General features: G+C 37.7%; 1 protein-coding gene across 2 annotated transcripts in view; it reads right to left on the minus strand.

Annotated features, from left to right (window-relative positions):
* Window positions 1–258: 258 nt before the first annotated feature.
* Window positions 259–26793, minus strand: part of ttc21b (tetratricopeptide repeat domain 21B) — a 104741-nt gene continuing 78206 nt past the window's right edge. For both annotated transcript variants that reach the window (XM_069935334.1, XM_069935335.1), the window contains 9 exons: window positions 26477–26587; window positions 18809–18890; window positions 13055–13205; window positions 8679–8840; window positions 8084–8279; window positions 5811–6035; window positions 5537–5657; window positions 5358–5425; window positions 259–1019 (listed from right to left, as the gene is read on the minus strand). In XM_069935334.1, coding sequence (XP_069791435.1) covers window positions 942–1019; window positions 5358–5425; window positions 5537–5657; window positions 5811–6035; window positions 8084–8279; window positions 8679–8840; window positions 13055–13205; window positions 18809–18890; window positions 26477–26587 — 1194 coding nt within the window. In that variant the 3' untranslated portion in view covers window positions 259–941. The remainder of the gene's footprint in view (window positions 1020–5357; window positions 5426–5536; window positions 5658–5810; window positions 6036–8083; window positions 8280–8678; window positions 8841–13054; window positions 13206–18808; window positions 18891–26476; window positions 26588–26793) is intronic.

The following is a 26793-nucleotide window of genomic DNA, read 5'->3' on the forward strand; positions in this document are numbered from 1 at the left end:
GATTGAGTCTTATTTTCCTGGGCACTTTTTCACACAGCAACAGTGTGATAATAGAATATTGGAACAACTTGGCTAAAGCTGCGGCTGGTTCTGGGAAAGAAAAAACTAGCACTATTTTTTTAAGAAAATACGTTTGACAGTGTTTTTTGACTGTGTATGAACTAGTTTAATCAGCTCGTGGATAAAAAATTCATCCATCCCCTCCCCATATCAGATTGACATATTGCAATTGATAACTACAAGAATATCAAGCAGATATTTTAAATTTCAAATTTATTGTCAGAGTACATACATGACATTTTAATTTATAGTCTTGGATTTAAAAATTCTTTATAGTTATGAACTGTATTAGATTTATTCTTTGGTGTTCAATCGAATAGATTGTTCCACTTATCAAAACCTCAAGACATAAAACTCTAACATCATAGATGATTAATTTGTGCTCAAAGTATAAAAAATGTAATCATCAACGCTGTCAAATGATAACTACACAGACTTTGGGGGGGGATGAAAGATTAACTTATAAAGAAAATTCACCAAAAATTGATACTATATAGAGCAGATGAATCAGGAAATTTAGTTATTATGCAAAATTTTATGTGCTAATTAATATAATAAAAAAACAAAAACATTCTTCATTTTAAAAATACATTTTTCTTTTACTTTTTTAATAACAGGTTCAAATGTACCTTGTTCATTGTTATTTGGTACTTGTAACTTGATTTACTTTATTATTACCATATGTACCTACTTTTTTTGCATTATCTTAAAAACTAATAAAAAGATTGAAAAGTAAGAGATTTTAAAAATACAATTACATTTTGAAACATAAAATAATGAAAATCTAAATTTCTAAAGTTGTAAATTAGAACTTTTAAATAATGTAAAATGAACATGTTAACATATACATCCACAGATTTTCTAAGAAAAATCGAGCAATGTTAAGAACGTAGAGCTGTCCGAGCCTTGTCAAGAATGTCTTTTCTCATCTTTGGATAATTGGGATGGGCTCCTAACACCTGAAAATGTAACCAAAAATGACAACGAAATAATTGTATAAAATTTAGATATTTGTAATATTCCATCTCCTTTGGTTGCATCATTTTATAGTTGTCATAAATTGGTAACAACGTCACTTGAGAGATAATTTTTGTATTTGATTTCTTGCTCTTTATCTGGACTTGCCACCAAGCCTAGACGCAGTTCCATTTTGCCAATGGACTGAATACACTTTTTGTCTAATCCCTCGCATTACATAGTTTAATTTCACTATTTGCAGCCCCAATCATTTGAATGGGCTCAATGAGATTTAATAAAGAATTGTATTTGGACTGATTTTTAATTTCTTAAAAATATGGACATGCACTTCATTTAATATCACAACTTTTCAATGATTTTATTACTTAAATCCATTCCTGTCACCTTTTGCCTTTGAAAAGGCCTTTGACAGCATGGGGAGTCAAAAAGCCATTGGGCTTCCGGTTCTGCCACTTGAGACAGAATTTTGCCTGCATGATACTCCTCAGCAAGATGACTATGCCAGCCATTATGTTTAACTGCAAAAGGTAATTATGGCTGTGACAGTATTTTTGGGGTGGGATACACAAAAAAAACTTGGACTAAATTTTAATCTTCTATTTAATGTTCCTAACTTGTGTGCCCCTGTACGTTATTAATGTCATGTTATCATTTTTTTTATTGCTTGTAACATGGGTAAGTTAGATTCTCAATCAACTTTATTGAAACACTTTTCTCTTATGTCTACTTCTTTCATGTCTATATGTTTAATCACGTTTGTATTTCCCACTGCAATATCTTCAATGTTTTAAATTCCCAATCAGCAAAAAAATTTTTTCCATTCTCACCACTGCTTAAAGGAACTTGCATTTCTGCTCAATTACTGAAGAGATTGCTTTTCAAAATGGGGGCACAAGAAATGCAAATACTGGCATATGAAGCAATAAAGAATCTGCTGGAAGAACTCAGCAGGTGGAACAGGATCATTGTAAGAAAAAATGAATTGCTAATGTTAACTCCCCTCTCTCTCATTCCTATTTATCCTTTCTTCTCGGTGTCTCTTTCTCTCTTTTTTCCCTCTGTCTCCTTTCTTCCAACTCTGCATTCACAGAGCCACCTCTTCCCCTGATCAATTCTCACCTTTCCTCTTCTGTCCTCCTACCTATCTCCAATTATCACCTTTTGTCTGTTGGTCTGTGTTCCACCTTGTTCTTTGTTTCCTTCCTCCCTGCTTTTTAATTCAGGCTCTTGACTGTTTTTCACTCATACCTTGAACAAGGGCTCAGGGTGGAAAAGTCAGTTATATATCTTTACCTCTGATGGACTCTGCAAGACTTGCTGAGTTCGTCCAGCATTTGTGTTTTTACTACATTCTCTTCAAAGCTCCAATTTGTTTTTTCAAGCCAACTAACCTTTCTCCTTTTTCTTGTACTGTACTTTCACATGGAACCAAAAAGATGTAACACATGCCAATTTACATCTTCCCTTCCCACCATCCAGGATTCTCCCAAATAAACACAGATGAAATAACTCATTATGTAGCCAGTTCATTATTAAATAAATCATGATTGTTTCAGAGAATATTTAATATGCAAGAGTGGTCCTACATTTCTTATCACGCCACTTGGGTTTTCCATCCTACTCCCCACTCTGAGCTATTACTGGTCTTCTACACTGCTCCAATGATACCCAATATAATCTCAAGAAAGAGCACTCCATCTTCCTTCTCGCAACATTACAGCCATCAGAACTCTAAAATGAAATCAAAAATTCCAAAAGGTAGCTAGCTATTCTCGGTTATGTCAGAACTGGCCAGCCATGATAGAATTATCGGAAGGTAACTAACTCAAGTTTTTTTTTTCTTCGCACAGATGCTGACCTGTTAAATATTGCCATGATTCCTATCTGTTTCAGATCTTCCTCGAACTACTGTACTTCACATCTCAAAGTTCCATTGTGATCTTTTGTTTCCTTTCTCTCTTGCAATCTAACTGCTGGAAGCTAAAGAAATTAAGTTACCTGCATAACATTGATCAGGGATAATCAAATTATATTTGCTCCATACCCCTGCAATCTAAGACTTATTTGTTTCCTCATTTGACTTAAAAATGTTGACTCTATTTTCATTCTCCACAGCGGATGATACCTATGCAGCCATGTGTTTCTGGTGGTTTCCAGAATTAAGAGCATATTATATTATGAGTATTTATTAATTGTGTTAAGACTGTTGCTATAATTATTGTGTTGTAGGGTTTCTGTGCTTTATGAATTGCAAGAAGAGTAGGCTATTTATAACCATCGTGGCTGATCTGATTACAACTTAAACTGTGCACTCCAGTTAAAAAGTTAACATTTTACACCCTAGTTTTATCAAATTGCCTTAAAAAAAACACAAAGTCTGCTTTCCTTGCCACTTGAAGAGCAATCCAAAAACTTTCCATCATGTGCAGATGAAAATATTGCATCATCTGTTTTAAACTTCCTTTAAAAATAGTAACCCAAAGTTCTAGATTCTCCCAAAAGAGAAAATACAAGAAGCTGCTCTCTACATCTCTGTCAAAGTTTCTCAGGATCTGATACGATTCAATCAGGTCACCTCTTGCTCTTTTTTTCAAAATCTTTTTAGCACATGAAGGCCACGATAGAGTAACCTTTCCTTATAAAACACCTTGTCCATTTCCAGGCTTTAGTTGAGCAAAACCTTTCTAATCTGCTTCAAACTGATCTATAGGAAAAATATCTATAAGTTGGAAGGGGTGTGGAGGAGATTCACTAGAACAGTGGTTTTCAAACTTTTTCTTTCCACTCATATACCACTTTCCACTCATATACCACCTTAAGTAATTCCTATGCCATAAGTGCTATGTGATTAGTAAGGGATTACTTAAGGTGATATGTGAGTGAAAAGAAAAAGTTTGAAAACCTCTGCACCAGAATATTCATGGAACTTTAGGGTTTGAATTATAGGAAGTGTATGGATAGGCAGGGTCTTTATTCTCTGGATTGTAATAGGCTAAGGGAGTTCATAAAATCATGAGGGGCATGGATAAAGTGAATACTCAATTGTTTTCCCAAGGTAAACTATTTGAGAACTAGAGGGCATAGGTTAAGGTGAAAGGGGAAGATTTAAGAAGGATTTATGGGGCAACTTTTTCTACTTGGGTAGTCCATATCTGGACTACAAGAGGAAGTTATAGAAGGAGGTATAATATGATTTTCAAAAGATATTTTGGCAGACATATGGCAAGGAAGGGTTGAGAAGGATTTAGACCAAATGTAGAAAAATGGGTCTAGTTCAGAATCCCAACATGGTTGGCATGGATAAGTTGGTCTGAAGGTCTGTTCCGGGGTGTACAATTCAAATCCTCATGGCTTCCAACCATGATATCCTTTTGATAGCTCAGATTATAATATTTATAATAAACACATTAAAATGTCTCAACTGCTTTTAAACCATCTTTGATGCAGATCATTCTATTGTTAATACCTAGTTTCAGATGCAAAGCCAGTTTAAAAAATTTTTAATTTGCATCATTTATGCAGTTTTGCTTTTCTTTTATTTCTACATAAACTCTGAATACTTTACTGAAAAACATTAATAACGCTAATATTTGGTTTTCTACACAAGGTAAACTGTAGAAAGCAATGGATACTAAAGACTAAATTGCAAAACCCATCCAAGACATCCATTTTAACGAGAAGGGGAACAAACATCTGTCAGACCAGAGGACAAGAAGTGACAAATATGATTATAGAAGGTCAATGATGCTAAGCATGGTAATCATATCAACTATCTTAAATTTACTAAATATCAAAGCAAACAGTAAATAACTAAAGGAAGTCAATACTGATATCAGAAAGGAAAATCATCCTGAGGAAATAGGATACAATTTCTTTGCAGAGGTGACATGAATGGTGAATGACCCTTCTTATTTCCCTCGAGTGAACTGCATCTCCTATTTCATACTTGATCTCTTTGAGCTCCTTCAGCCACCCTGCCTCCTCCTTGCATACTTCCTGCTGTAGTTACAGAAAGTGCAAAACTTGTCCCTACATTTTCACATTTACATCAACTCAGGGCAACAAACAGACCTTCCAGATGAGGCGGAGTTTGGGTTCTGACCCTCTGCCAGACTAGCTTAAACCCTCTTGAGAAACATTAGCACTCCCAGAAACAGTGCTAACTGATTATTGTATTTAAGATGCTAGCAACATTTAAGCTTGGTTTAGATAAGGTCAGCTATTTAGAGCACTCGTGTGGAAGATAAGCAATGATAAATTGCTTATAATGATCAACAATTCTGTAACCTACATTCAAACTTTTCATTTAAAAGTGTTACCTTATGACAAATGTCAATAGCGTCAACATAGCGTTTTGCCTTCAAGTAGTTGAAAGCCAGCTTGTATCCTATAAAATGAATGGTATTAGTTTTGAGCTAATGTTACACATCATTGCATTTCACAGAATTTATGATGATTCTTCATGATACACAATACACAGCAATAAATTGGATCTTACCAATTGTTGGATTTGTCTGGTTACAGTACTTCCAAGCCATCTCATAATTAAAGGCTGCATCTTTGTAAGATTGCTCTTTCTCCATAATGTAACCCATATATTCATAGGCCTTGCAACAAGACTAAGAAAATAAACCACTATTAATACATTTTTTTTCTAAATGTGTACAAAATATGTTCCAAGTGAAATTTACCAAAAGTTGTATGATCTGAGACCGCCTCTGCTAATAGTTTAGCCCAGCCATGGCAAACCATATTAAAATAAATTTACCAACCTTGTTATGCCGCAGACAGCGCTTAAGTAGTTCAACTGCCATGTCAAATTTTCCAGATTGAATGTAAATATCAGCGAGAAGCAACCAACTCTTTTCCAACTCCTCAGCTTCAACTGCATTCCAGTTTAATTTTGCAATACGCTTCAGCTGATTTCTTGCACGAGGAGTTTGTTTTAAAATCATATATGCTGTAGCCATTCCAAAAAGTGCAGGAATGTGATCCTTCTGTATTAAGAAAATAAAGTATATATAGAAAATTATCAGAAAGCAAATTATAATTTACAGTTTTCCTTTGGACACATTCCTTCGGACTTGTCAGCCACAAATGAGCCCGCAGCTGACGTGGACATTACCCCTCCATTAATCTTCATCCGCGAAGCCAAGTCAAAGAGAAGAAAAGAAAGAAGAGATTGAAACTTAACCAATTAAATTTGTTAATTCCAAAGCTTTCTTTTCTCTGAACTACATTTCTTTTTATTAGAATCAGAATTTGTCATGAACAAGTCACAAAATATGTTATTTTGAGGCAGCGTCACTGTGCAAACATTTATATAAATCACCTTACAACAATAAATAAAAATAGTGCACAAAAAGCCAAAGTAAGGTCATGTTTTTGGTTCATTGATCATTCAGGAATCTGATGGCAGCAGGGAACAAGCTGTTCTTGAGTCATTAAGTGCTTGTCTTCAGACTCCTGTACCTTTATCATTATCGTAGCAGAGTGAAGAGGGCATGGCCTAGGTGGTAGGGGTCTTAGAGGATACAGGCTGCTTTCTTAAGACACTGCCTCATGTAGGTGTCCTTGATGGAGTGAAGACTGGTGCCTGTAATGTTGTAGGCCAAGTTAACAACCCTCTGGAGTTTTTTTTTGGTCTGAGAGTTGGAAGTGATGCAACCAGCCTGGATGCTCTCCACTGTCCATCTGTTTTAGCGTCTTCATTGACATATTGCATTTCAGTTGCCTGAAGGGTTAAAGTCTATAACTGCAGTACAGATATCATGTCTTCTTTCAAATGCCTGCTAAAATCTTCTTAAGCTTCAGATAAATATATCAAATTACAGTAAACACAGATGCAGGAGGTAGATTTTGCTTGATCAAATCTAGCTAAGTCGATCATGGGCACCAAGTTCTCATCCATTTAAGATCTAATAGAGATGCTGCTATCATCATAAAGGATCTTGATCACCCTGGTCACAATCTCTTCTTGCTGCTACCTTCGGGCAGAAGGTCCAGATCCCTAAAGACCAGCACCTCAAGCTTCAAAAACAGGTTTTATCCAATGGCTATCAGACTCTTGGAATGTCCCTGTCAAAATCTGAACCACAAACTACAAACTAATCCAGGATGACCAAAAGATCTTTTTGCACAATTGAAATTCCACTTTTTTTCTTGTATTAACTACAACTGTGAATATATCTATCTATCTCCTTTTATATTTATTATCTATTTTCCTCTTGGCATTTTGAGAAATTTTCATGTATACCATTGCATTTGTTATTGTATATCTTGAATACTTGTTGGTATATTTGTACATTATATATATGTACAAATGGAGGACCATCGCCTTCCCAAGATCGTGTTATATGGCGAGCTCTCCACTGGCCACCGTGACAGAGGTGCACCAAAGAAAAGGTACAAGGACTGCCTAAAGAAATCTCTTGGTGCCTGCCACATTGACCACCGCCAGTGGGCTGATATCGCCTCAAACTGTGCATCTTGGCGCCTCACAGTTTGGCGGGCAGCAACCTCCTTTGAAGAAGACCGCAGAGCCCACCTCACTGACAAAAGGCAAAGGAGGAAAAACCCAACACCCAACCCCAACCAACCAATTTTCCCCTGCAGCCACTGCAACCGTGTCTACCTGTCCCGCATCGGACTTGTCAGCCACAAACGAGCCTGCAGCTGATGTGGACTTTTACCCCCTCCATAAATCTTCGTCCGCGAAGCCAAGCCAAAGATATGTACAGTATGCATAAACTCTCATTACTCACAGTGGTCAATTAACCTACCAACCTGCACATTTTTGGAAGGTGGGAGAAATCCCACACAATCACAGGGAGAATATGGCAAACTCTACGCAGACAACACCTGGTCCGTATCAGGACTGTACATGGGTTTCTCACACTGTGAGTCAGTAACTCTATAGGATGCAACACTGTGCCACTACAATAGTGCAAAGAACAATCTTAAATATGTTTAGATATGTACAAGTTTAGATCAGCAATAATTGATTTCATGTCCATTAATTATCTTGGATAAATCACAGACTAACCTCAGCTGTTGCTATTTCAGTGAATATTTTAAGAGCTCGTTCCACATTTGCTTTTTGCTTTGTTGCCATTAAGCAGCAGCTTTCCATTATGCGTAGCTGGTTACGACCTCGAATAGTCTGAGGCTTAAGTTCTTTCAGAAGTTTCTCTGCTGTCATCACAGCCAACTGCTCAGATTCTTGCTTTTCTGATGAGTTTCTATTGGCAAGGGAAATATTTATAAGACATTCTAAACATTTTTGCTTGATATTAATCTCTTGTTCATGTTGCAGCATTTCCTACTTCAGAATTAGTATTTCAAATACTACGTAATTACTTTTTTAGTTGATGTGTGCAAGATATCAAATGAATCCTGGTAAATTATATTGCACAACGAATCAATGGCTGAGATAAAAAAATCACTCAATCCAAAAATTATTAGGTTACCTGATCTGAATTGGAAAATATTTTGTAAAAGAGTTTGATTTTCAAACAGGAATAGGTGTAAAAAAAAGCAACAAGTTTAATATTAAAACAGTTACAGAAAAATGATCAATTATTATACAGATATGAATCCGGGTGAATCTTGAGCTTCTCAACTAAACAAACAAAACTCACCTCACATCTCCATCCAAGTTCTCAAAGACTTCACCTCCTATAGTATCGTTATCTGGATTCATGCAAATCTCTATCATATTATAAACTGCATTTTGCCCCCAATCACTATCCTTCCGGGCTTTATTGAAGTGTCGGAGTGCATCATTTGGTTCACCAGTGTACCTCAAAAAATTAAAAATGCTATAAATGTCCCTTTCATACGAGAAAATATTTTATGATACTGTAGTAGTTCAAGTGGATTTTGAAGACATTTACAATTAAGGTATAATAATAACATGTAACCATATCATAATAATAACATAGAAACAGACCAACTTGGCCCTTCTAGTCTATGCCGAGCTGCTGACCTACACTCAACCCGTAACCCTCCATTCCTTTCCCATCCAACTTCACCTTAAATGCTAATCTCGTGCCTGCCTCTGCTACTTTGTCTGGAAGCTCATTCCACACACCCTCCATTCTCTGAGTAAAGAAGTCCCCCCTCATGCTTCCTCTAAACTTTTGTCCCCTAACTCTCAACTCATGTCCTCTTGTTTGTATCTCCCCTATTTTTTTTTAAAAAGGAAAAGGCCTCTCCATATCAACTCTATCTATACCCCTAATATTTTTAAATACCTCAATCAAATCTCCTCTCATCCTTCTACGCTCGAAAAATAAAGACTCAACTTATTTAACCTTTCCCTATAACTTTGACCCTGCAACTGTGGTAACATTCTAGTAAATCTTCTCTGCACTCTTTCCAATGCAATCACTCTGATTCTTCTTGATGCAAATCTATTATATAAAATTGACATTATAAATAAAATACCTTGCATTGTTGAACATTGATTTGCTCATATATCAATTTGTAAAATTTGATTTGAACTTTTTCCATACATAGAAGAATCCTCTACAATATTAGATTTAATATTTGAGACTTTACTTTCTCCCCTCACAAAGTTTCTCAATTCAAAATTACTTCCGGTTTTTTGAAAGACAGAAGAAACATTGACATTAATATCAGAATGTCCAGTAGAGGGAGCTGTGGCGTCAGTTCATAATGTTCTGTTAACTAGGATCAAGACAGAATATAATTTTTCTATTTGTGGCTCATCATCGAGCAGCATAAGTGTCATCAAACTGAGAGTTCCAGCATCTACCCAAGGAAGGATGTCTCATTAACTGTGATTCAGAAATGAAAAGATTGATGAAAACAATTCAAGTAAATTGAAACACCTGAAATGTTGCAAAACAAAATTGTATATTTGTTCAATAAATACTTTTGTGTCACATAATACAATGGTAAAAGAGGATAAAATATCAATGATTTAAAACAATCTATAAGTACAGTACCACTCTGATTATCTGAAACCCAATTAACTGAAATCCTCAATTATGTGAATTTTTTGGACCCAGAAGTGACATCTGTTCAGCTCTGAAAATTTTGGATAAATGAGGGTATCCAAAACAATCAGAAATCCTCAGTTATCCAAGTTTTTTTCCAGAGCTGAACTGACATCACAGGTTGAAAAAAATTTTGAATTTTGGAAAAACCTCTGAGTAGAATTTTGAGTTTTTGGTGTTGAATTTATCTTATTTTGTTCAAGTTGTTTTTGGTGAGATTTAAACACTTCATGCTTAAAAAAGCCTTCCCTTGTTGTTTGTTGTTATTTGAACACAGTTACAAGTGATTTGTTGTTGCTACTGGGCTGTTTTTAAAAGATGACAAGTTATCCGAAGATATTATTTATGCGAAATAGGCCCAGTCCCAACCATTTTGTAGAATCGAGTTACACTGTAATTAAAAGAAAAAAAGATGGAGTATTTTAATACAAGAAAGACAAATGTGATGAATAAAATGTGTGACAGCTTGATTTTTATTGGCAAATCTCTTGCAGCTAATTGAGAGAAACAATGAAAGGAATTACAATTATATTCATCATAATTTATTGAGATTCTGTCTATGCAATGGGAAACTTCCTGTGCGTCTATTAGAAAGAGATAGAGAGAAAACCATATCAACTATATTTTGTGAAATTGTTGTTTGAATATATTTCCAGGGATAGACGATCAATTACATGAATAATCTACATAGCATTTTATCAAAGTGAAATTCTTGTATTAATGCACAAGTGAAACTCTGCAATGGAATAGGACATGGAAAAAGGTGATTCCCCACGATTGGTAGACATAGGTGTTTTTATTTAGTAATTTGTTTAGTTGCAGATTTATCACAATTATCAATAAATCAGACAAAGAAAATGGAACATGTATATACTTGCACAGCTTGCTCTGTTAGAAGGCACAAAAAGTCCTGATGCAGGGTCTCAACCTGAAAAAAATGACCGTCCCTTTGCTGCTCAATGAGTTCTTTCAGCAAACAGACAGGAGATGCAAGACTGCGAATGGATGGACAGGAAGTTTCCCATTTCAAGGTCAGAATTGCTTAATCAGTAAATTGCGATGAATATAATAGCATTTGTTTTCTTTTTCCTCTCAAACAATCAGTTGGGGTGGAGGAATTCAACAGATCGAGCAGCATCAGTGGTGGGGTGGGGTGGGGGGGAAGAGATGGAGGGAATTGTCAACATTTAGTGTCAAGACCATGAATCTTGTTCTTCCATTTTATTTTGCCACACAAAGTTAAATGATTAAACGGATAGGAGTAGCAAGTTATAAAAGCATATCAACAAACAAAGCAAATGGGCAAAACTATGCCAGACAAAGCTCAATGAGACATTAGATCTTTTTAAGAATCAAATCTCAAATATATGCTGAATGACGAGAGAATAGTTGACATGCAGGACAAATCCAAAGCTCAATAATACACAAATCATTAAAACCTATTGTACTATTATGGAACTAATCAGAACAGTTAATGCAATGTTGACTGCTATTTTAACAAGAAGAACAATAAAGAAGAACAATAAAGTCACAGTTGCAGAGAATTTTGCCAATTTTGCTATGTTTTGATTGGGCACCTCAGTAAAAATTCTGAAATAGGAGAGCTGCACTGAAAATTCACCTGATGATATTGAGACAGAAATAATTAAACTATGAGAATTGATTGCATAAATATGGTCCTATTTCTCTAGAGGGATGATTTAAGAAAGGTATTTTAAAAAAGGACAAACATGACAAAGTAAGAAGAATCCTCTGCATGGCACAATATAGAAAAAGGAAGCAAAAGCAAAGTTAGATATGGCTATTTAGTATAACATTAGGATGCATTTGTTTTTGATAAGAAGGCAGAAGAAACATTTCTTCACTCTGCTTCCCCTGCCAAATACCAATGATCAGACTTTTGTTAGATGAGGCTATCAAGGGATATGAATAAGAAATGGGTCAAACAAAAATAGATAAAGATCACATGATGTACTTGAGATGTGGGGGGGGGGGGGTCTTCAATAATTTTACCCCTCACTACTGCATTCCTCCAAGTAAAAAATATCTAAGGACATGTGGCTGGCAGTTTGAATCTCAGATGGAGAGAGAGAGAGAGAGAGAGAGAGAGAGAGAGAGAGAGAGAGGGAGAGAGAGAGAGAGAGAGAGAAAAAACAATGTCAGCCAGGAGAAAAGCTTGTTGGAACTGAAACAGAAGCTCCAGAGTGGCAGATGGCTGGAAGTGCTATCTGTCTGATGTTTCTCTTGGAATAAGGGGAACAGAAAGAAACTCTGTGAGAGCCTGAAAGAAGGAGGTTATAATCTGAATAACCCTGATGGAGCAAGTTTCATCAGTAAGACATTGAGGTGACTAATGGTGGTACTTCAGTTGTGGAAGTCCTGGAACAACACATCTCTCTCTCTGCAAACCTACAAGAACATTACTGAGCGGTACACATTTACCTTTTGAGCGCCAAAGCCTGGTGAACTTTATACACGTTAAATTCTGTGCACAGTATAAGAATTATTTGCAACCAGTGAACTTGGAAGAATGAAAAGTGAGATTGAACTGTGAATCAAATAACTTTTCTTAAATTTACACACACATCACATACGCTTAGAATTAGAAGGGGGTTAAGTTGGGTAGTTAAGTTAATAGCGATGAGTTAAAGTCTGATTCAGTTTTCTTGTTTAAAGATAATTAAAAACAACTTTTGTTTAAGTAACCATTTGTCGTGAGTATCTATTGTTGCTGGGTTTTGGGGTCCTTTGCTTTACGGACTTGCTTTACAAAAGAAATCCTACGTTGCCTTATTCTTGCTTTTTTTTGTCTAAATAGATCATTACAAACAAATCCAGTCCTGTACTTATGGTAAGTAACATGCACTATTTTTGAAACTAGCTCAACTCAAGATTTTCCTGAACCTATTGATGCAGTGCCACATGCATTTGGTGATTGAGCCTTCAGTACTCATTTATTTTTTCATAATTCTTGTTTTTAAATGACAACTTACCAGAGGTACAATCCTTTGCAATAATTAAAACCAGGCTCGGAATTTGGTCTTGGAGTGTGTTTTTCAGCCATGTCTAGGAACCGTGGAACATTTTCTAGTTTTCCAACTCTCCTCAACAAATCAATCAAATGTGCCAATGTGATAAAGTTATCTGAACAAAAACAAATGCATAAATACCAGCTGTCACAGTTTGATGATTTTTTAGCCATTATTCCATTAAGAAAAAGTCAAACACAAGTGATTTTTAAAATATAATCTGAGCAGAATTTACTTATGACACTATTTGACAGGAGGAATCTAGAATGTAAGATGGTAATTGATTTGCAGAAATCTCTTAGAATGTTCATTTTTTAAAAATACCATTTTTATAGAAGACACCAATAACCCTTTCTGACAAACACTATGCACTGGGGTAAACATTTAAATTCATGAACCAGGTACCAGTGATTCAGTAAGAAGAAGATAATCTATCACTCGGGTAAGAATGCTTCATATTTTTCAAAGACAAAGTGAAAGTTCATATTTATTGTCAAAAGTACATACATGACCATCGCATACAACAGATTCTTTTTCCTGCAGGCCAGGCAGAATTTCAACTTATCATGTTGCAAAAAACTGTACACAAAAAGGATATGTATACTAAAGAGAAATGCAAAGAAAGAAAAAAAATATAAACAGACTGGCTGTGCAAATAAAGAAAAAAATTCTATAATGATTCTGAACCTGGTGGTATGAATCTTGTGGCACCTATACCTTATTTTCCTGATGGCAGCAGCAAGAACAAAGCATGCCCTGATGGTGTGGATCTTAGATAATTGCTATTGCTCTCCAAAGGCAGCGTTCCATATAGATATTCTCAATGGTGGGGAGAGTTTTGCCTATGATGCACAGGGCTGCATCCACGACCTTTTGCAGGGCTTTCTGCTCAAGAGGTATTGATGCCATCATACTCCCAGGCAAGGATGCAACTGGCCAGCACATTTTCCACTATACATCCGTAGAAGTTTGCCAAGGTTTTTGATGTCGTACTAAACCTTGGCAAACTTCTGAGGAAAGAGGCGCTAGCGTGCTTTCTTCACAATGGCATTCGAGGAATTTAAATTTGCTCATCCTCTCCAACTCTGATCCCTGAATGATCACTGGATTCTACACCTCTATTTTTCCCTTCTTAAAGTCCACTATCAGTTCCTTGATTTTGGTGACATTGAATGAGAGGTGGTCGCTAGTACACCATTCAGCTGAGTTTTCATTCTCCTTCCTGTATGCTGACTCATCACCCCTTTTAATTCAGCCCACTGCTATGGTGTTGTCAGCAAATTTGTAAATGATGTTGTTGTCGTACCGAGCCATGCAGTTGTAGGTGTAAAGCAAGGGTCCAAGTATGCAGACCTGTGTTGCTCCAGTACTGATGGAGATGGTGGAGAGGATGTTTTTGCCAATCCACACTGATTAGGGTCTGGAGATGAAGAAATGCAGGATCGAATTACACAGTGGGGTAATGAAGCTCAGGTCTTGCAGTTTGCTGATCAGCTTTGAGAGAATAATGGTGTTGAACTGAAGTCATTGAAGAGCATCTTGGTGTATTTGTCTCTGCTGTCCAGCTGTTCCAAGGTTTTGTGTGGATCCAATGAGATGGCATCTGCCGTAGTGCTGTTGCTGTGGTAGGCAAATTGGAATGGATCCATGTTGCTGCTCACACAGGAGCTGATGTGCTGTGTTAAATGTAAGCACCATTTTTGGAAATAGGGCAAAAAACACACACACACACACACACACACACACACACACACACACACTCAGGAGACAAGCTTCCCACTGTCTTACAAACCCTCTAACTCCCACAACTACCTTGACTACACTTTACACCCAGTATCCTTCAAGGATTCTATTCCTTTTTCCAAATGCCTTCATCGTAGTGGTATCTGTTCCCAAGAGATCTTCCAGTCCAGATAATCTGAAATGTCCTCCTTACACAAATGTGGCTTTTTTTCCACCACCATCAACAGCTCTTACCCATAGTTCCTCTATTTCTCTCTGTTATAAACAGACCGACCCCCATTAATAGTAACACAGGAACAGCAATGGAAGTTTTGTCAGACAGTGGTAAATTCAAAATAATAGTGTCTATTAAGCTATTAATCACATAAAAGTTCTTACTTAACTCTAAGCTGAAACCCCACTATGCACAAATGCAATTGTATAAATCCTGATCAATGTATTATGATCTTATATTTGAACAAAATTAATCATGCCTAATTATAACATAATTTACTGACTAAAGAATTCACTGAAATCTTTAATAGCTGTTAGCCACAGACGTCACGATTCCGAAAGATGACATCACTTCTGAATGTATTGTATGGGGGGCTGTGTAACCCTGTTCCAAACTCACTACATTACTTAAGACATATTTATAAGAAATATAGCTTAACCTTAACCTAGTATTAACACCCCTCACCTGCCCTGGCCCCCTCTACCCCCAAACATAACACAAATTCTCCTCGTCTTCACCTCCACCCTACTAGCCTTCCACATCCAACACATTATCCTCTGTAATTTCAGCCAGCTACAACATAACCCCTCTCTTCCATAGGGACAGTGGCCTCCGTGACTCCATCATCCACTCATCCCTTCCCACCAATCGCTCCCTTAGCACTTTTCCCCGTGACTGCAGGAAGTGCAAAACCTGCACCCATACCTCCTCCCTCACCAGCTTCGGGGCCCCAGACAGTCTTTTCAAGTGAAGTAAACATTGCTTATGTATTCGCAGGAGTTATCTACTGCATCCGGAGCTCCCACTGTGGCCTTCTCTACATCGGAGAGACTGGATGCAGTCTTAGAGATTGCTTCACTGAGCACCTTCGATCTGTCCACATCAGTGACAGGGATCTTCCAGAGGCGAACCACTTCAATTCCGCACCCCACTCCCATGCAGACATGCTTGTCCATAGCCTTTACACCAAGAACAACTGTAAAGTGGAGGAGCAACACTGAACTTAACTTTCTGTTTGGGCACTCTCTACCCGGATGACATTAACATCAACTTCTCCGGTTTCTGCTAACCTACTTTCCATTCTCCCTCCCTTCCCTTCCTTTTCCCTTTTTCTTCTTTCCACTAGCTCATCCCCTTCCCTCCCCATTCACAGAGCCATCTCTCCACCTCCTCCCCGCTTGCTCGTGTGCCCTCCGTCTGCTATCCTCCTATTACCTCTTGCCTTTGGGACTGTGTTCTTCCCTCTACCCTACCGCCCCCCTCCCCATTTTGTTTGGGTGCCTACATTTCTCCATTCCTTGATGAAGGGCTCAAGCCCAAAACATTGGTTACGTATCTTTATCTTCGCTATATAAAGTATGCTGTTTGACCTGGTGAATTTATCCAGCATTGTTTTTACAAAATACACACTATTCTCTTTCTATCAAATTATTATCCATGTTCTGTTGTGTGATTAAATGAGGAATAAATAATCTTGTTTGTTAATTCAAGTTATTTTTCCTCCAGTGTTTGCTTAATCTACCTTGATAGAAACTGAATAAATAGAGTTTTATAAGAAATCTGATCCACTATAAAACTAGTTTCATTTTTATGTCCCTAGGTGGCGCCACTACTCCGTTGGGTAAATTGGAATGGATCCATGTTGCTGCTCACACAGGAGCTGATGTGCTGTGTTAAATGTAAGCACCATTTTTTGGAAATAGGGCAAAAATAGGGCAACCCATGTTAAGGTTTACAGTTTTGGATTAGATATATATTGGCAGACCCACACTTTTAACATACATTGCATGATCATGGAATATAATGCAAAGTTCATTCCTTTGGTTTATTTCATGTAAACTTTTAAAGTTTGGAGATACAGCATGGTAATAGGCTTTTCCGGCCCATGAGTTCACACTGACCAAATAAACCCATGTGACCAATTAACTTCTAAAAACACACAGAAATGATGGATATGAGAAGATGAGAGACAAGAATGATTTTGGCTCTGTGAAAGGAGAAAGAGTGAAAAAGGGGAGAGACAGTTGGAGAAAGGCAATGGGAGAAGTAGAGGGGTGAGGCGGGTGTTTAATGAAAGCCAGAGAAGTCAATGTTAATGCCATCTGGTTAGAGAGTACCCAGATGGAAGATGAAGTGTTATTCCTTCAATTTGCAGGTGGTCTCAGTTTGATAGTGCATTAGACCATGGAAAGACATGTCAGAAAAGGAATGGGATGGAAAACTGAAATTGATGACCACTGGGAGATCCACGGTATTGCAGTGGGCAGAGCTTTGGTAGTCAATAGTCTGCACCCAGTTTCTCCGACGTAGAGGAGACCACAACTGGGAGCACCAGATGCAGTAGATGACCCCTGAAGATTCACAAGAGAAATGCTGCTTCACTTGGAAGGAATGTTCGGGGGCCCTGAATGTTAGTGAAAGAGGAGGTGTGGGTGCAATTGGAGCATCTCCTGTGGTCACAAGGGTAGGCACTAAGGGGATGATTGGTGGGTTGGGAGCAGTGGATGGGCAGTGGGGGGGGGGGGTCATGGAGTGAGCAGTCCCTGCGGAAGGCAGAGAGGGGAATATGTGTTGGTGGGATCATGTAGTAGGTAGCAGAAATGGAAGAGGAGAACATGTTGGATGGGTAGGCTGGTGAGATGGTAGGTGAGGTCAAGGAATCCTGCCCTTGTTGCGCATGGGGGCAGAGGGGGCCAGGGCAGATGGGTAATGGAGTATGTACGGGTGAAGGCTGAGTTGATGGTGGTGGAGGGAAAGCCTCTTTGATTGAAGGACATCTCTGATGATATGGTATGGAAGTCCTCGTCCTGGGTGCAGATGCGACAAAGATGAAGAAATTGAAAGAATGAAATGGAATGGAATCCTTATGGGGGACAAGGTGTGAAGAGTTGTAGTCAAGGTAGCTGTGGGAGTTGGTGGGTTAGTAGAAGATGTCTGTCAAGAGTTTGTCTCCCCAGATGGAGAAAGAGAAATTAAGGAAAGGGAGAGTGTTGCCGGAGATAGACCAAATAAATTTGAATTTGGGGTGGAATTTGGCAGCAAAGAGCTTATCATGGGTGCATGAAGCAGCACCAAAGCAGTTGTCGAAGCAGTGAAGGAAGAGTTGAGGGCTTGTAGCATGATTGCTCCATCAAGAAGGCAGGCATAGTTGGGGCCAATGCAGGTACCCTTTGATCTGGAGAATGTGGGATGAGTGAAAGGAAAAGTTATTGAAGGCGAGTACATGTTCTACCAGCCAGATGAGGGTTGTGATGGAGCAGGATTGCTTTGGTCTCTTGTCCAGAAAGAAACTAAGGGCTTTGAGATCATCAATATGGGGGAAAAAGAGATGTCCATGGTAAATATAAGCCGATCAAGTTTGGGGGACTGGAAGTTGTTGAAGTGATGGAGGCCGTGTAACCTGCTAATCCTGTACGTCTTTGGAGTGTGGGAGGAAACCGTAACAACTGGAAGAAACTGATGCAGACACGGGGAGACCATACAAATTCCTTACAGACAGCACTAGATTCAAACCCAGGTTGATGGAACTGTAATAGTGTTGTGCTAACCACTTAACTAACTGTACCATCCTAGACTAATCAATTGCCTAACACTAAAAGTTGGTCCTTTATAACTACTTCCTTTGTTCATTTTAGTTGCTGAGAAATATTTGATTTTTTTTGTATCCTTGCTCTTAAAGATTTAAAGAGTTAAATAATGCCAGTTTTGGGCATACTGACAAGCCAATCAATTTAAAACATCAAACAGCTGCATGTATTTACCTGGTTTGCGTTCTAAGAGTTGTTGAAAGTGAAATATTGCTTTGTCAAAATCCTGCTTTTTGAACATCAAATCAGCCATCATCTGTAACATGAACATTATTCAAATTAGAATAAATATTAAATAAATATGTGCAAAGCTGGTAGTTAAATATTTTAAAAACACAAAACTATTTACCAGTTATCTCCTCAAATGTGATGATATATTAATATTTCATGTAAATTTCAGTTTCACCTGACTGAGGATTAGTGACTCAATTCACATGACTGGGAATTCTTACACTGAGGAATGGGGCAGCTAACAGAAAACAAAGAAGACAATATTAATGCCATCTGGTTGAAGAATGCCCAGATAGAATAGGAGGTGGTCTTCCTCCATTTTGCAGGAGGTCTCAGTTTGACAGCACATGAGACCATAGATAGACATGTCAGCATAGGAATGAGGCAGGAAATTGAAATGGGTGGCCATTGGAAGATCGCCGCCATTGCAGCAGAGCCAAGGTGCTCAATGAAGCAATCTCCCAGTCTGCATTCAGTCCCTCTGATGCAGAGGAGGCCAGAATGGGTTCACAGATACAGTGTAGATGACCCTATAAATTCACAAGTGAGGTGTTGCTTCACTTGGAAGGACTGTTTGGGGCCCCAAATGGTGGTGATGGAGGTGGGATGGGCACGTGTAACATTTCCTGTGGTCACAGGTACCAAGAGGGCGATTGTTGGGGAGGAGTAGACAAGGGGATCACAGAGGAAGGGGACCCTGCAGAAGGTGGAGAGGGGAGGACGTGTCTGGTGGTGATACGTGTTGTAGGGGGAAGAATTTACGGAGGATGATATATTGGATGTGGAGGCTGTTGGGGCAGTATGAGTCCTGTCCTTGTTGCATCTGGGGTAGAGGCATCCAGGGCAGATGTGTGGAAAGAGTACATGATCAAATTCCTTTTAATATGGTATCAAAATCTTTAGTCTCACGGATCAATTTTTATTTCTCTATCTTGGTCTACTCCAGTTCTTTTAGTTATCTTCATAGTAAAACAGTGGAGGCTCCCCTGTGAACCTTTTTGAATAATAAGCGTGAGCACATCTCATCCTGTTCCACTATGTGGACTCTGGATCAGAAGATGATCTTGGAGGACTTGGAGGTGAATTATGCGGCTTGCTGGTTCTTCACCTCTTGGAGTTCCTTTCTTACATCTATCCATCTTAATTGCAGAAGGAGGAGTTGATGCAGGCCAGTCTGAAGTTGGCTCAGTTTTCTCTGTTTCTGTATTGCTTTCTGAACACCCTTGAGGATGAAGAACCTTTGGAGGAGTCACGTGATGGAGTAGTGGCCGGTCAGGGAATTCCAGCCCTCTCCGGAAAAGTTGAAAAAAAACGCACAAAACACAAAGGTACAAGAGTAAAAATTAAAACAAAGTAAAAATAAAGGTGAGAAGAAAATGGCAGCGAAGAGAGAAAAGTCGAAAACAACGGGAAGAGAAGATGAAAGAACGACGGAAGAAGAAGGTGAAGGCCTTACCTGTCCGAGGAGGCCCGCCGCGGAGAGAGAAGCCCGCTCCCTCAGGTCAGTGGAAGTCCCGGGCTTGGGACTACAAAAATGGCTCGCAGAGCCGAGTAAAAGTGCGCAACCGCGCATGCGCGAGGAAAAAAAACACACTGACGGGAGGGGGGAACAGCTGCGGAGTCGATCTCCACAGCTGAGAGAGACAGCTGCAACACAGCAACAGGTGCAGAACATAGAAAATAACGACAACAAGAAAGAAGAGGGTAAAAAGAAAACAAGGAAACAACAGATGGTCAACCCAGAGGAAGAAGAAGAAGAATGGAAGAGGAAGAGAAAGGCAAGACAATGGATATATCTTTTTTTAAAGAATATATGGAATCAGTGAAAGAATGGCAATTACAAGAATTTAATGAGATAAAAAGAAAAATTAAGAGTGCAGAAGAAAAAAATGAATAAAATAGAAATGGTCATATCAGAGATAGGAAAAAGAGTGGATAATGTGGAAGAACGAGAAATAATCGTAGAAATGGAAGTAGAGGACTTAAAAGAGAAATTAGAAGAATCTAATAAAAAAGTTAAAGAGGCACATGAGCTGTTAGCTCAGAAGATAGATATAATGGAAAACTATAATAGAAGAAATAATATAAAGATAGTGGGCCTTAAGGAAGATGAAGAAGGCAAGAATATGAGAGAATTTATAAAAGATTGGATCCCCAGGGTCCTAGGAAGACCAGAATTACAGGAAGAAATGGAAATAGAGAGGGCACATAGAACATTAGCCCCGAAACCACAACCTCAGCAAAAACCAAGATCCATTTTAGTAAAATTTTTAAGATATACAACAAGAGAAAATATATTGGAGAAAGCAATGAAGAAAATAAGAGAAGACAAAAAGCCACTGGAATACAAAGGTCAAAAAATTTTTTTCTATCCAGACATAAGTTTTGAACTCCTGAAGAAGAGGAAGGAGTTTAATACAGCAAAAACGATCTTATGGAAAAAAGGATATAAATTTATGTTAAAGTACCCAGCGGTACTTAAAATAGTTATTCCAGGGCAACAAAACAGACTATTCTCGGATCCAGAGGAAGCACGAAAATTTGCAGAACTACAAAACAAGCAGAGAGATGAAGACATGTAATGAGAATAAAAATGACCAAGAACTATATGTATGTGTGTATATTGGTGTGTATATATATATATATATATATATATATAGATGTGTATGTATATATGTGTATACATGAGTGTATCCATATTTAGAGGAAAATATATAGAGTATAGATAAGAATTAATAAGGGAATGAAAGGGAATAGAGGGAATAAGGAGGGAATTAAAAGAGTGACCTTTGTTATATATGAAAATTGAAATCTTTTCGGGGGGGGCTGGGTGGGGAGGAGTTACGGTCACTGCAAAATCAGTTGACGCTTGCGAGTGAATTCGCAAATCCAAATGGAGAGGGGAGATGTGGTTGCCCGGCAAGGGATAAAGGGCAACTCAGGAGGGGGAGGGGAGAATGGGGTTAAAGAAGTTTTAAATAGGAGAATAAGGAAAATGTTTGATGTTTTAGAAATGTTGTCTTATAAAGTGTTCAAAACAAGAAAGCAGAAATGGATAAGAAGGAAAGGTGATGATGGAGAAACGGAAAGGGAAGATAAACAAAGTATGAAATGGCTACGTTGAACAATATGACTTTAAATATTAACGGAATACATAACCAAATCAAAAGGAAGAAACTGCTAAATTTACTGAAAAAAGAAAAAAATGATATAGCATTTGTGCAAGAAACACATTTAACTGAATTGGAGCACAAGAAATTAAAGAGAGATTAGGTAGGACATGTAACAGCAGCGTCGTATAATTCAAAAGCAAGAGGAGTAGCTATATTAATCAGTAAAAATATACCAATTAAAATAGAAGAGGAAATAATAGATCCAGCAGGGAGATATGTAATGATAAAATGTAAGATATATTCGGAGTTTTGGAATCTACTCAATGTATATTCACCTAACGAAGAAGATCAAAAGTTTATCCAAGATATTTTTTTGAAGATAGTAGATACGCAAGGGAACATATTAATAGGAGGGGATTTCAACCTTAATTTGGATTCAAATATGGATAAAACTGGGAAAAAAATTAACAGAAAGAACAAAGTAACCAAATTTATAATTAAATCGATGCAAGAAATGCAACTTTTGGATATCTGGAGGAAACATCACCCAAAGGAAAAGGAATATTCATATTATTCGGGTAGACATAAAACATACTCAAGAATAGACCTATTTCTGTTATCAGCTCGTATGCAAGATAGAGTAAGAAAAACAGAATATAAAGCTAGAATATTATCAGACCATTCACCCTTGATATTGACAATAGAGTTAGAGGACATCCCTCCAAGAATGTATAGATGGAGATTAAACTCCATGCTACTTAAAAGGCAGGATTTTAGAGAATTAATTGAAAAACAAATTAAAATGTACTTTGAAATAAATACAGAATCAGTGAAAGATAAGTTTATACTATGGGATGCAATGAAAGCATTCATTAGAGGGCAAATAATAAGTTATGTAACCAAGATGAAGAAGGACTACAATCAGGAAACAGAGCAGTTGGAAAGGGAAATAGTAAATATAGAAAAAGAATTAGCAATGAAGGAAGACACAACTAAAAGAAGAGAATTGGCAGATTAAAAAAAATATGAGGATGACGAACCTTTTGATGTTCTCCTTGGTAGCCTCCAACCAAGGATAGGACAGGTGAGGAAAGATGAGAATTGATCGGGGGAGGGGGTGACTCTGTAAATCCAGAGCTAGAGGAAAAGAGTCGGAATATCAGGTGCTATTCCTCCAATTTGTGGGGTGGTGGGGGGGGGAACAATGCATGAGACCATGGAGAGACATGGGAACTCTCCAACCATATGGCATTAACCAAATTTTCCAGTTTCCGTAAGCCCCCACCCCATCTCTTCCCTTTCCCTGTCCCTATGTCTCTTTTCCTTGAGTTTTGTCTCTTTCCTTTTTGCTCCGTCTCCTTTCCTCCAGCTCACAGAACCAGCCCCTCCCCTGATCAATTTTTACCTTTCCTTTGCTATCCTGTTGGTCTGTGCTCCTACAATGCCCTTTATCTACCCCTCCTCCAGTCTTTTTATTCAGACTCCTGCCTGTTTTTTCATACTTTGAGAAGGGTTCAGTTCTGAAATGTTGGTTATATATATCTACCTCCTTTGGCTGCTGAGAGACCCAAGTTCCTCCAGTATTTTTGTGTTTTAACTTAATATAGTCTCTGAAGACTTTAATGTTTCACTTTACTATAAACAGATACATTTTAATCTAAATGTATGAGTTGAAATTTGCCATTTACCTAAAGAGCATACTCCTCAATTAACCACCATTTTATAGACATCTTAGACATTGAAAATGCATGAATGATCCTGTCTTTATGACTGCTATTTAGTTGCATGCGCTATTTAAAAGAGGTGCTACATAAAAATTGATGATTAACATGCAATTATTAATCCATTGGACACTGTTTGACTTCATTGATAACTGGCATGAAAGGGTTAATTTGTTCATTCAGAATAGATTATGCAGGTACTGATGGGAGGCATATTCAAATATGTATTAACATAACGTGACTGAATAATTATAAATATGCATTAATGATACCTGAATAATCTAGGTCATAATCAGACCGCTTCTTTATAAGAAGTTAGAGTGAAAGGGTTAAGGATTCATTTGGTGGTAAATATTCTTGTCAGTTTGATCTCAGTGTTTTGTACAAGAATGGAAAGCAAATCTAAATGCATTATGTTGTCCATGGCATTTCTCTTCAATTGAATCAGAAGGAAAACAAATGACTTAAATTTTGTGATAATAGAATTAAATTAATGTTAGAGTTTTAGTTATATGATCAGGTCACAACCTTCCAATTGTTACGAATTAACAAACCTTATTAATACTAACAAAGGAACAGCTATGAAAAATTCACCAGACAATGGTAAATTTAAAATAATAGGGTTTTTTTTAAACTATTAATAAAATAACATTTCTTACTTATCTCTAAATTAAAGCCCAGTTTCAAATATTAAGATCCTTTTAAAATGCAGTTCAAAAGTAATAATGAAGCACTTTTAAACATTATATTTTCAGATCTCTTTGAACTCATGAGTCTATTGATGAGTCGTCTTTCAGAGAGATTTTTCAAACAGGAGTGACCATCTTCTGGGCACAAATGAGGCTGCTTCTCTTTTCTTAAGAGCAATCCTGTCTTTCCAGGATGTCATTATTCAGATTTTCTGTCTTCAGTTTTCTTTCATGAAAAGGTTGCACTCTTTATTTTCAAGAGAGCAGTCAGAAAGTGGCCTCCCTTTCAAAATCCACTTTTTCTGTATTCCCCTTTGATTAGGAACATAACAGCACCTGAAGTACTGTACTTCATCCCTGTCTTTCACAAGGTCCAACTCTTGAGTGTCCCACAGGGTCTTGACTTCTGAACTAATTAAAAATGTCTGAATTTTCCAAAATATTTCTCAAAATCATGTGACATTACATCATCAATGAGGTAATCTTTAACAGTTGTCAGCTCCAGTTTCTTGGAAATTATGTTATCTTCATAACTCTGATTTGAAGATGTCATGACTTTGAAAGATAACGTCACTTCTGAATGATTTGTAACGTGTGTAACCCTGTACCAGCCCACAATTCCCTCACTAGAAATATATTTAACTCTATAACTTACTTTACTAAGACATTTTATATGAAATATAGCTTAACATTAACCTAAATATTAATATTAACAGATCCATCACACAATCTTTTAATATCATTGCTGGCACCACATTAGAGGGGATGGGGGTTGCATTCCCAAAACTGTCTGCATCACATTTTTCCATAACGCAAAGCCATGTCTTCAACACATGCATTAATAAATGCAAACTGAAAATAATTTTGTGTTTTGTGACAGATTATGTAGATATGTTTTAAAAGGAGATAAATTGTGGCAGGTTTTTTTTAAAAAAAGTGTAGGTAACATACAAACACTTCAAAACAGATCTCATTTAAAATGTCAAAGCTCTGCTCAGGCCAGACAGTCCAGGCTCCAGGTGCCTTTACACAAACTTTGAAGAATGCCTATAAGGATTTCACAACTAGGTGTTAATTGGACATGCTGTGGCGTAATGGATTATTGTTTTGGAAAGCAACAGATAAATAAACTCAGAAGATTAGGTCTGGAGCTGCAGTCTGTCTGAGTGCAGTTGGCTGTTCTAAGAGGGTCATGTGGTTTTGCAAGCAGAGAGAGTAAAACAGCCTTTTTCTCTGAGTGAGAGAAAGAGAGAGAATTCAGTTCTGCAGTGTTACAGTCAGCAATAGCAGCTGGGACTGGCAAGCTTGTGGAAAACCCCATTTTGAAGACAAGTTGTGAGTTCTTAGCTCAGCCTGGTCAAAGCCTTTGTGGTCCATACAAGAGGAGATGGCTGGCTGAATAATGTTTCACTTGAGGTAAGGGAAACAAAAAGGAACTCTGCGTGACCTGAAAGAAAGAGGTTCTCATCTGGTATACCCTGATGGGGGATGTTTTTTCAGCAAAACACTGATCAGAAGGAATCAATTGTGGGTGTCCAATGAGCAACAAATCTCTCTCTGAAAACTGACAAGAACCTTTCTGAGTGGTAACCATTTACCTTTCATGCACCAAAGCCTGGTGAAATTCATAAATGTTAAATTCTGTGCACAGTATAAGAATGGCCTGATACCAGTGAACTTGGAGGAGTGAGAAGTGTGATTGGACTGTGAATCAAAGACCTTTCTGAACTTACACACACATTACATACACATGAGCTTAGAATTAGAAGCGGGTTAAGTTAATAGAAATAAGCTAGAGTTTGATCCTGTTTTCATGTTTAAAGATAATTAAAAGCAACATTTGTTTAAGTAACTATTTGTCTTGGTGAATTTCTATTGCTGCTGGGTTTTTGGGTCATCTGAGCTCATAACAGTTTATTATTTTCATTTACGTTTTGAAAGAGCAAATTTTTATTCTACACCCAAGATTTTTTGGTTCTGATTCGTGAATTTTGTAAGGACAAATAAGCAACCCCCTCCAATGCAGGGGTTGTCTGTAATCTACATCTAATATGCTAACTGCATTATTATGGTTTGCCATTTACTTACCATGGTAGCTGCATCATTATCTTGGTCACTCTTCAACAGAATTGCACATTGATGTTGACAAGCATCAATATCATCTTGAGCAAGATACAAACGGGCAAGCTCCAACATCACCTAAATCAGAAAGAAATGGAAAATCACCCTGACAAAGTATTTGAAGGATTCCACACGCATCCAACATTGGGAACTCTTTTGAAGTGATGGGAAAACAGCAACAGTGCAGCTTGCAAACTCAGATAGCTATCAACAAGTACCTGTATCATTCAAATGAGCTTTGAGGTACAAATGTACTCTCCACCATGGCTGTTGCTCAGCGAAGC

Source organism: Narcine bancroftii, chromosome 4 (genome assembly GCF_036971445.1).
Source record: "Narcine bancroftii isolate sNarBan1 chromosome 4, sNarBan1.hap1, whole genome shotgun sequence".
NCBI lineage: Eukaryota > Metazoa > Chordata > Chondrichthyes > Torpediniformes > Narcinidae > Narcine > Narcine bancroftii.